This window comes from Mesitornis unicolor, unplaced genomic scaffold (genome assembly GCF_000695765.1).
Source record: "Mesitornis unicolor isolate BGI_N332 unplaced genomic scaffold, ASM69576v1 scaffold246, whole genome shotgun sequence".
NCBI lineage: Eukaryota > Metazoa > Chordata > Aves > Mesitornithiformes > Mesitornithidae > Mesitornis > Mesitornis unicolor.
This window is the reverse complement of record NW_010188650.1, coordinates 99,097-110,934: the sequence shown is the minus strand read 5'-3', so window position 1 is coordinate 110,934 and position 11,838 is coordinate 99,097. Positions and strand designations below refer to the sequence as shown.

At 40.3% G+C, this 11,838-nt stretch overlaps 1 protein-coding gene across 1 annotated transcript in view; it reads right to left on the bottom strand.

The window, feature by feature from the left end:
• Nucleotides 1-1,179: 1,179 nt before the first annotated feature.
• Nucleotides 1,180-11,838, bottom strand: part of ABCA4 (ATP-binding cassette, sub-family A (ABC1), member 4) — a gene marked incomplete at its 3' end in the record, with an annotated part of 45,736 nt that continues 35,077 nt past the window's right edge. The window contains exons 16-19 of the mRNA XM_010185791.1: nt 10,610-10,814; nt 7,950-8,035; nt 4,060-4,132; nt 1,180-1,357 (exon numbers count right to left, since the gene is read on the bottom strand). Coding sequence (XP_010184093.1) covers nt 1,180-1,357; nt 4,060-4,132; nt 7,950-8,035; nt 10,610-10,814 — 542 coding nt within the window. The remainder of the gene's footprint in view (nt 1,358-4,059; nt 4,133-7,949; nt 8,036-10,609; nt 10,815-11,838) is intronic.

The window sequence follows — 11,838 nt, the reverse complement described above, 5'->3', positions numbered from 1 at the left end:
TTTCCCTTGGTGAGAATCTTGTGGGTCTGCCAATGTAGATTTTGATACACCTGTCTGTATGGTTCCGCCTGGCATTAAAAAATTGTTTTCATCAGCTACTCTGTTTCAGAGTAGTTTGTTCAGCACGTTACATCACCCTCAAGTACAAATGGGTCTAAAATGGAGTTCACTAGAGCCAAGATAGAGAATAATGGTTTGGTCTCCAGCCATACTGACTCATGCCCTACACCTTTATTTTCTGTAAAATGGAAGGGGGCCAAATGTTATGTTGCAAACAGGTGGACCTTGTTACTAGATTTGGATGCAGAATGGATTTTTTCAGTTCTGAAACTTTCAAAGCAATAGAAATTTTTTGTTTTATCATGAGAATAGAAAGTAAAATTTACAAAATGCTTCAGCAGATTAGAATGCTTTTATTTTGAGTCAAACATATTTCTTGTGGGACAATTAAAACAATCAAAAGGCACCTTAAAGTGCATTTGAAATAAAAACCTTTTTTCATTGAAAAAAACTGAAGTGTTCTGCTTCATAATGAGCACTTCAGTACTTTCAACATTCGGTGAACTTGTCATAGATTCATAAAATGCTTTCTTCACCAATCCTATTTTGCCAAATAAAGTTCTGTATAAAGAAATTTAAACGTTCCTAAAGTCCAACTCCCGAGACACTAGGGTTCTAGGACTAGAGATACATTTTAATCTGGACATGGATCTTGCATTTACATAACCATCTTGTCTAAAGAAGGACTACATTATATACTCCTTTGCACACAGATAAAAAAATGTGACTGACTTAAAGCCAGTTAGACAGAGAAACCAAAACCACATGGAGTACGGTGGCTTTCAAATCTGCAGCTCTTTCAGCCAGAAGACTCTTCTCCCTCTTCATCTATCAGGAGTTTGGCCATGGGAAATGAATTCTGGGGAACAGAATTGCTCCCTTCTCTCTAGACTTGTTTGTGTCACCCATTGCCTCCCTCCCAGGGCTTTAGCTAATCCAGGATATTTTCTCTTTGCCTAGGGGCAGCATTTCCCTGTCTGGAAAAAGCTTGATGTTGTGCATCAAGCCAGCTGCAGGGGTGGTAGACAGACAAGGGAAGAGTGAAAAGAGAAGACTGCTCCTCAGGACAGAGCAATAGAGCACTGCCCTGGATTTGCTGCTTCTAAAATACAAACTTACATGGTGGTTGTCTTTCCTGCTCCATTGTGACCAAGGAAGGCTGTGATCTGGCCCTCATAAAAAGTAATATTCATCCCATCTACTGCTGGCTTGGGCCTGTTGGCAAAAATCTTCACCAGGTTCTGAATGCAAACTCCTGGAATCAATCCTGTCGGCTCAGGCTCAAAGAAGGTATTTACTTGAAAGGCAAGAAATCAAGAATGAAAAAAGAATAAAAGTACACATTTTAGTGCCAGTTCTGATGACGACACATCAATAAGTTCAGGAGCAACAGCACATACTCAGTAAAACACAGCATCATGTGCCAGGGACAGATTCACCAGTCAGACCAGTACCAAACTAAGGCAAGATTTCTAACTGCAGTGCAATTTAGATTCACCCACATACCACTGACAGGAGAAGTGGAGCCCAGAACTGTAACGGTCTGTGGAGAGGTAACTCATTGGACCAGGTGAAGCTGAACGTGCTTTCTGTTTTCATTGTGTAGCAGAAAGATTATTTGGGATTGTTGTCTGTAGGTACTCAGATAGGCTGAGAGACTACATTAAACAAGCAGCAGGTTGTCTTTCTAGCCAGGCTGAAATCTGCCATTCAAATCATCTGCCCAGCTGTGCATTCTTTTACCATGATGCTTTTAAAAAAAACAACATTTGCCTTTAATCCTGGTAGGTGAAATTTACCCCCTTGCTGAGGCCAGCTCAGGACTGAGGCAGTACCTAACATGAGCACTACATGGAATGGCTTTATTTCAGGATTAAAAATGCATTATTGTAAATAGCATCATCAGGATGTTTTATTGCATCAGCTTCTAGACAAAACAAACTTCCTTTGAAGTAAATTAAGCCCTTGGGCAATGTGAATTACGGCAGTTGAGAAATTTAAACTAAAGACCCTGACCACTTTTGTTTACACAGAATGCTTAAGGCTTTGCAGGGAGGCTTGTTTTGCAATTGCAGTTTACTTAAATTGTTCAGTACCCAGTAGGCCTGTGTGGAGAGCAGCCAATGCCATCTGGGTGAAACCAGCCCCACCTCCAAAAGCAGCTTGTATGACTGTCATTATGAACAATACTCAGGAAGAAGTCCCAGATACGTTGTGCATGATAGAGCTGCGTATACCACAGAGCAGCTGAAATAATTCTTCTAGAATGACAAACTTCTCTTCTGCTTTGTGAAGAAATCTAGAATTCCTTTTACCTTACTGGGCCAAATACAAACATCCCTGTATTTACAGAAGTTCACATGGATTCTGGCTGGATAGTTCTGCATATATTGGCAATTGAGGTACCATCCTTGGCTTTATAAGTATCATGAGCTCAATTCATATTTGCCTGCAAGGCTCACTGACAAGTTCTGAGGCAAATTCTCTGATGATGATGTCCCTCCGTATCTGCTTTGCATCACCTAAAAGACACTGGTGGAGGGTTGAGCTCCCTTTTTTGTGATTCATATTCCTCCATTCTGATCCTATTCCCTCAGTACAATTTTGGGCCATTTAGGTCTTTCTTCAGAGATGGCACCATCTGTGGGGGATGTGAATGGGGCTTTGGTAAAAGCTCTGCTTAAAACTTATCAAGCAATTAGGACAGACTTAGAGTGTGTCTACCCTGCTTCGCTAAACCATGCTAGTACTGGACTGCACTAGCGTTAAACCATTAGAAATACTCTCCGTTTCCCATCCCATTACTCTTACATGAAGCACTAGCTCTTACACAAAGCCATTTTGGAAACCGTGTCCTTGAACCATACCAGGTCTGCTCTTGGCATCTCCATATGTCTCCCAGTTTCTGTGTGGCTGGCTGAAAGGGAAGGCAGGGTTTTTTGTGCAGTGACTGGCAAAGCCCTTCCTCTGTGGCCACGGAGCAGCTGGAACCTGGGAGCTGATGAGTACAGCACCACAAAGATAAGGCAGTCCTAGGAGAGATTGGCTGAAATAACCTTTGCCCTCTGCCTGTCCTTTTTCTTTTGAAGTCCTGTCCTGTTTCCATTCACCCTGAATGCATGTTTTCAGTGCCTACGTGAGAAGCTCTGATGACCCCACTTTTATCTCTAGCTTTTCAAGAGTCAGAGTGGGCCCAGAGCTGTCTGTAGCAGTTACTTTTGCTACAGAATCCACATGCATTCCTCTGAGCATCACATACAGAAAACTCCACTGGCTTCCCACAAAAGAAGACATTGGGACTTGAAAACAAGGCAGGTCATTCAGGAATTCTTAGATGGTGGCTAATGTCAGCATCAGAAAAGGCTGCAGACAGACACACAGAGCACTTCAGATAAATCCCTTTGAAACCAGGCTTTCCCTATAGATGCAAGACATACTAAAGATAGGCAAAAAAAGAAAAAAAAGGAGGGGGGCTAAGGGGAAAGAAAGAACATTCCTCTCAGTGCAAGTATTTTTATTGAAGTCATGGCTGTGTTTAATGCTAAGAAGTCAATGTATGTGTCTCTGAGGCTTCCATCAGCATGAACGCTAACTTGCTATAGAAACAGCCTGCATTTGCACAATAAAAAACATGTTACAGAGCACTTGTGGAAGGCAGCTCTCTTATGCATGGTTGCTAAAATATTCTAAGGGATTGTGAATATAGCAGAAACAGTAAGAGGGTAGCTGGGAGACCCAGTGCCTCTCCTGAGCTTAGCTCTGCTATCCTCTGTAGCCAGCTGGGCTCTTGTAGTTTGACTTCAATTATTCCTACGTCTAGTTTGTTATAATGTACAATGAGTATAGTATCTCAGAAGTACTCAGGTTGCTCTCTCTCCTTACTATTAATTTCATCTTTGTCCTGGACATCTGTCTTAGGCTTCCCCTGCTCGCCGGGCTCTTTTTCTCGTTTGTGTTTACATTGTTTGTTTTTACCATCCTTCTCCCCCTGGTTGTCGCTCTTTTCTTCTGGCTTTTCAGGTTCTTCAGATTTCTTTGTTCTGCTTTCATTTTTTTCCCCTTCCATGGCCTTCTGCTCCACATCACCTTCTGAGTCTGGACTTCTTTCTATATAAACCAAAAGTAACCAACATTTAATTAATCAAAATTTCATTTCCTCTTATCTCTAGAAGTGCTTTGAGGAAAAGGTGGTAGTCCTAAGCCTTGAGCTCTCCAAGAGCATTAACCATCAGTGCTTTACTCAAGTTAGGAACAGAGCGCTCAAAGGCACCTAGTTTAAAATCTGCTTCACCGTGTCAAGAACAGACATTTAAGGACAATTAACTGACAATTTTGCAATTATGGACTCAAGAGTGGAAGGTCCCTGACTAGTATATATTAGGCACTTGCTTTCTATTTTGTCCATGCAGCTCTAGATCAAATACTTCACCACATGAAGAGAAAGGCCATACAAACATTTCCCAGAATTTCAGGGAGTGAGAGGAAGCAAAAAAAAAAGAAAAGGTTAAATGAAAAGCAAACTGCTAAACTGCTCCTGAGATGAAGAGATTAGCTCCAGGTTGGAGCGAATGCGTTGGTGTTAACTTTTGTACAAGAGTTTCTAGCCTTCCAATTTGATCTTCGACTTTGCTGCCATGAAGGAAAACAGTCACATAAAATCACTACTGGGGACAGGCTTGACGCAGGCAGAACAGTGATGCAAGAAGAGGGAGCCCCTGAAGTCTTTTCCACAACTCAAATTCAAGCTGGAAGCCTAGAGTGCAACTAGCACAACTGTAATTTATCAGATGGCCTAGGACTTCATTTTGTTGTGAACTATCACCATAACTTCCTGCTGTAAGACGTTTTAGCTCATAAAACTGTATAAAATTACCTGGTGCACAAAGAGCAACATAAAAATGTTCACCACGTTACCTAAATTGGTGAAGGGGGGATACAAAAGTGCATTGATAGAAGTAAATTTTAAAAGTACCAAGTTAGTTTACCAGTCTAGCTTCATTTTCAGCTGTGCATTCCCATTATCTGACATTTTCTTATCCAGCTTTCTTCTCAAGACAGTTACAATGAATTACAAAAATGCTTAGTGTTACCCTTGAAGGAAAGATACGAGTTGAGAAAAGTTCTACAGTTGTTCATGTAAGCTGGGGCACTGAAGAGTCTTAGTTCTTCAGACAGGGAAGAATCATGTGCCTCCTACAAATGGATTAATCAGAGATAACCTTTCCAATTGTCCCTGCTTGAGAAAACCCAAGGCAATGTTTTGTAGAAGAGGAGATGAAATAAGCATTAGCACACCTGGAGGAATTATAATGGAATAATTTAGATCAGAAGACACTTCCAAAGATCTCCAGTTCAATCATGAGAAAACAGAGCCAATTCAGATCACACCGACTACCTCCAAAAATGGAGATTTCTCAACCTTTCTGAGCAACCTGCTCCAGCGTTCCAAATACCTTCACAACAAGTAACTTTTTTTGTTATACTGTATCAGAATTCCTGTTTTCCAGCTTACATCCACTGCCTCTCATGCTTCCACTAGGCACATCTGAGAAGTCTATACTTCTGCTAATAAAGTTCAGGCTGCATCTAGGCATCTTGGCTACACAGGCACACTTGATGGCTCATGTTCAACATATTGTCAACCAGATCTTTCCTCCAGAGCTGTCTGCCAGCCAGGTAGTGGCCAGTCTGTGGAGTTATTCCATCCCAGACAGTGTTATGCATTTACTTTTGTTGAACTCCATGAGGTTCCTTATAAAGCCATTTGTCCAGCCTGTTGAGGTGCCTCTGAAGAGCTGCCCTGCACTCCATTGTTCCCTCCAATCTGGTTATCTTCCACCAACTTGCTCATGGTGCTCTTTATTTCATCGCTCAGGCTGTTAATAAAGTCCAGTGTCAGTCCCTGTCAGACCCCTGCCACTAATAACTGATGCCCAGTTATGCTTTGCGCTGCTGATCACAATACTTTGAGCCCAACTGTCAATTTTCTACCCACTTTAGTGTCCACTCAAGGAGCCTGTAGCTCATAAATTTGTCTATCAGAATACCATGTGAATCCATGCTAAAGTCCTTGCTAAAGTCAAGTCAAATGGCATCCACTGCTCTCCCTTTGTCCGTGGATCCAGTCATCACATCAGACTGGTTAGGCAAGATTGTAATTGGTAAATCCATGTCCATTATTTCCTATCACCTTGTACTTCATATTCTTGGCAATGTCTTCCAGAAGCATCTGCCTCTTAATCTTACCAGGGACTGATAAGCATCAGTGAAACTAGGATGAGACCTGTGGAAGGAACTGCAAGACAGCCCCATTTTTCCTCAACAGTGAGGAAGATCAGTGAGAGATCAGGTCAGCTATCTGATGTAAAACCACGTACAAAATAAACTGAGGCTTAACTCAAGCAAAATGTTTTATATACATAATCTAAAAAATGCTATTAAAAAAATTAAACAAAACAAAACAAAACTGGCAGTTAAGCAGTAGCCATAAACTTTTCTGTTTCTGACCTACCTAAGCAACTGAATATTTTGGGGTTGTCAAGCCTTCTTACAACCTTTAGTCTGGGTACTAAGAAATCACAAGTCCATCTTGTATTGGAAATATAGAACGTACAGAACTTAAGAGGTATTAAGATGACCAGAAAATGGATTTGATTTCTACTCAATTTAAACTTAAACTAAATACACAGAAAATGTTTAAATGCTGTAAGTAACCATGTTCCAAATCTGAGATATTCAAAGGAGCTCTGGTGCAGAATATGCCCAAATTCCACAGCAAGTCAAGGAGATGTAATGGCTGACATCTTATCTGGGGCTCTGGAAATTTTCCATTCATCTATACATACACTCTAAGTCCTCCTTTGGATCTTCCTCCTCCTTCCTATACAAATTCTAACCTGGTGGGCAGCATTTGCTGTGATCAGCAGGTAACAGATTCCATAATGCCTAGGCAAGCCTTCACCAGAATAAGCTTCAGAGCAAGTCTATAGGAAAATCTGTTTATTCCTTCATAATGTAGCAGAAGGCAAAGCCTCTTAAAAAAATCTCCATATTATAACCTCTTTTCTGATCAAAACATGTGAGCAGTGGATGTATCATCATAATGTTCACAGAAAGGATTCATTCCCTTCTGGTTTCACCCTGAGACGAGACTGCCTTGTCAGCAGTCTGACTTGATGAAGGGTAAAGATGGTAATGAGAAGACTGAAGAAATTATTTCTTCATCTGTCATTTTGACGGGTTTCACTGTTACCTTGTAAATTTAAGACAGATTTCAAAACGTTATCTTCAGCAAACCTCTATTCCAGACATTAGTCATCATTCTGCATTAATTCCTGTTTAAATACAATCACCCTCATGTTGTTCTTAACTGTACTCCAGTATCAATGCACAGAAAAAGATTTGCAAAAGCAGGACTTTTGCACACATTCAAGTTGGTCCAAGGGCAGCATCAATTTTGATCTTGCTTACAAACACAAAATAAACAGGCTTAAGTCAGTGCCAAATTAGACAGAAAAATACCAGGTTTAGAAAGATGGTGGAGCTTCAGTGTAAATAAGATGAATATTGTGTTTAGTTTTGACTCCTTTTACAAATTCTGTGTTGGGCAATAAGAACTCCTTGAATGCCTCAAAAGGTGGGGATTTGATGCTGCTAGTTAACCCATGCTTTAAAGGCTCTCAGATAGAACAGTGACTCACCTCTAATAGCTCTAATAATAGCAGGCCAAGTTCAAAGGCACCTGCTGAGATTCCCAGTGCATGGCTGTCTCTAATCTCTGCAGCAGCTCAGGTAATGGAAAGGTTACGCAGTCAACTCTAAGCGGATCAGTGGTTTTGAAGTTATTTCTAAACACCCAAGTTTTAAAAGAACTTACCATCAGCAGTTGCTGTTTTCTCAGCGTTTGGATTTTTAGAGCCAAGCCAGTAAGATTCCTGCACAGGGAAATACCAAGGCTGTGGTAGCCCGTAGTCCCCTAAAACAAAAACAAATAGGTAAAGTGCACTTCATAAACACATTCTTCAGTGGGCACAAATTCATGTAGGCAAAGTCTGAGCTACAATTATAAACACTTGCAGTCCTAGTGCTGTATATGGGAAAGTCAAACATGTGGCAGAACAGATTTTGTTTGCAGATATTTTTTTTTCTTTTGGACAGAAGCAAAATATTCAGAAAATGTGTGATCTTACTGGTTTTAACTTTTCTCAAGTTTAACATGGTTTAACTACAGAACGAAGCTACTCCTTACACGGGGACAATTTGAATCCTTACCAACGAGGCATCAGGTGCCAAGGAACATCCTGATCGCTTAAGACAGGATCCCAGCCTCACTCAAGGATTTTCTTTCAAGGTCCACTTAACACTTGAGGGTTGACATGAGTGAAAAGCTTATTATATTTACACTTATTACTCTGGGCCCGAATTCACAACTAGCAATGAGAAAAGAGACTTTGGCTGTTATTTCAAACACACAGTCTTGCAGAAAAAGTGACCAAAAAGGTAATCCTTTTCTTAAGCAGAAATGGGCTTTTTTGGTCACAGGTTAATTCTGTTTTGAAGAAAGAAAGTAATAACATTACCAGTTCTTGTCAGGCCAGACCAGAGCTAGTGCAAATCTCCACTGCTTTCCCAGATCATATTGCTCTGTAGAATGCAGGAATTTGGGCTGCTATGTTTAAAACTGGCATAGTTGTTAACCCAGATGTTACTGGCCTTGTGCTACTTACTCAAAAATTCTTTCCCAGCGAAGGGAATTTGCGATGCTCACTGAAAGATGGACAGTTTCTCTTTACTGAAAACCCTTGTTTATGAAAATGTCTGCTTATTTCTGGCTTACCAAAAATATCCTGTATGTCAGGCAACCATCTGTACTCCCATTACCACACAAAAAATGCTCTGCCTCCACCTCTAAGCAGTTTGCCTTACACTTGTTATGGACTGGATTATACCCCTTTGAAATTGGAGGCTAAAACAACTGCTTCTCATTCAGGACGAATGCAAAACCCAAGTGAAGGCCATTATGGAGCAGAATGCTCAAACAGTCTAAGGACCAGTGTGCCAATGGGTGGTTGGATGCAGAGAAAACTTGGGCAGGAGCTGAACCATACGACTGAAAGGATTATCCAGGGACCTCAGAAGCTCAAAGACTACAGCATTGATTTGGTAGATCTGCATGTGTGAGACACAAACGCTACGAGAAATTCCACAGAAACAAGAGGAGCAGAAAGCCAAGGAGACACTCAGAGCAAGTATTGGGAGGAACTGAAGCTAGTGAATAGAAGCTCTGCGAGGCGTTACTTCTGTGTAAAGTGCTGGCTGAAAAAAACCCAGCTTGTTTCTATGAGCAAAGAAACTTTTTTTTTGTGTTCGTGGAAATAGTGTATCATCCACTTTTTTTAAATAAACAGAGTTGCAACACAGGCTTCTCCAAAGAGAAACTTTTAGGGAAGTTACTGCAAATCAGCTTTGAAAAGAAGTATGTTAAAAATGCACTAAAATTCTTTGCAAGGACACATTTCTTCAAAACTGTAGCACAGATCCCTTTGGTAGAGACACAAACAAAGCAGACTTAAGGTCGTATTTTAATTTTGAAGCAAAATATTCTCAGACTTATCTTGAACCAATCCTTATATTTTCTTTATTTGGATTAACTATCATAAGTGATGTGTGCAGACAAGCACCATCTTACCTTATCCATCATTAATTTGCCTTTATAGCTAGAAAATCTGCAATATCTCAAATTCTGAGTAATCGCTCAAGCAAAAGAAACCAAAAAAAAGATAGCAGTCTGCCAAGAAACACATTCTGGAACTGCAGTTCACACGTGGGAGTAATAAATTAATGAAAAGAAAGCTCACTTGCTTGTACAGCATCTTCTGTCTGCATTTATTATACTGTAACAATATTCAATAAGAAACAAGATGACCATTTTAGGTACAAGGACAAACCATCTTCTGACAAAGAAAGTTCCCAAACTTTGTAATTGATAACAAAGAAAGCCCTTTTGTAAACTAGCACTGGAACCAGCATTCCCATTTAGAAATAAAATAAATCCACACAGGAACTTTCACAGCTGCCTAGGACACAGTGTAAGTTTCAGGGAAAAGTACCACGCTTTAAGAAACAGTTGGCCTAACGTGGCCATAGTATAGAAATGAACTACAATTGTTATTTCTCTATTCTTAACAAAAATTAAAATTCCCACAGAAATGGTGGAAACTTCTCAAAAGAAAGATATATACACAAATCAGCTTTTAACAATGATATTTTTGTAGATTTGTTTCCTATTTAAATCTTAAAACAGGACCAGAAATCGTATCCACCTTCTTACTCTTTCCTCCTTTTCCATCATTTCAGGACTAAATTAGGAGAAAGGAAAAAGAAAGAGAGAAAAGTGGAAGCCCTTAATAAACCAGTGGTGCTATACTGGATAAGACTCAGTCTACAATGTCAAATACTCTTTTTCTGACAGAGAACACTCAGAGACTGAATAGACTCACACAGTTTACAACCACCACCACCATTTCGTATGAATAAGGAATTGACGTACCTGGAAAAACATTATCAAGATACCAAGAAAGTATTCCATAGAGAAAAGCGTCAAAAAGCATCATTTTAATGGAAAAAAGAAAACTGTATTCATCTCCTTCCAAGGGACTGGTTCTGATGTTACCCCACTGTAGGCCAAGACCTTGCTCTTCGTAGCGCGACAAGTATTCTGTACCAAAACCAAAAGCTACTTGAGAAAGCAAACTCTGAAATAAAGGAAAAAGGACATTCAACTCAGACAGAGGGGCATTTTGTAAAGCAGCCACAAAAAAAAAGAAGACCTGTAGGGACTGGACTTCTAAACTTGATAATGCCTAACAAATGATCAGGGAAGAGTGTTTTCACTTTTATTTTGGACTGAAACATTTAATCCTCTGAATGGTGGTAGTTCTAAGCAGATTTAGCCATAATAGACTGAATTAAACTTTGGCTGTTCTTTCTTTAGCTACTAGGCAACATTCACAGCTTGTTTTTTTCCACTGATGTGTCTGTTCAGGGAATACCACAGATGTATTTAGAAGTTTGCAGTGTACACCTTTGCCTATCTTGGAGAATCAAAATATTTCCTGAGTGTACGGGGCAGGGCTGCTACGAGTAACAAGACAGACGGTACACCAGATGCTCAGGATAAGGAAAACCACAACCATCCCCTCCCCTGGTGTGTCTGCTACCCAGTTCTCACACAACAAATAAACCAGTATCCAAACATCCTCTTCAACGTTGCATTACAAAAACAGAGCAAAAAGCGATAAAGTGCTCTTTCACAGGATATGTAGTTCAGCCAGGAATGACAGACCTCAGGAAAATGAGGAGACAAGAGGGATCCCAGCAGCGACTCTCACTGAGGCATTATTGTAATGTGGTAAGTAAAAAAAGTTTGGTTTTCAGCAAGACATTCACTGTTCAATAACTTTACTTGTCCTTAAGAAATTGATTTTTTCTTCTACCATGCACACCTCCATCCCTTATCATCCCTTGTAATTAGCTCTTCCTTACAAACTAATCTTAACAACAAATATAAGACCAGATGTATCAGGAACAGAGAACATCCATGACTTCTGTCCAGCAAATATCCTTTCTTACACAGCTGCCTCCTTCACTTTAGGGTGAAAAGAGAGTTGTCTTTATGCTCAGACTGTGTGCTAGTCTCAAGATTTCTTCCCAAAACAGAATGTGTCAGAGGCCAACCCCACTCATTTCCTGACTTAATGACAGGATCAAGTCGTGCGC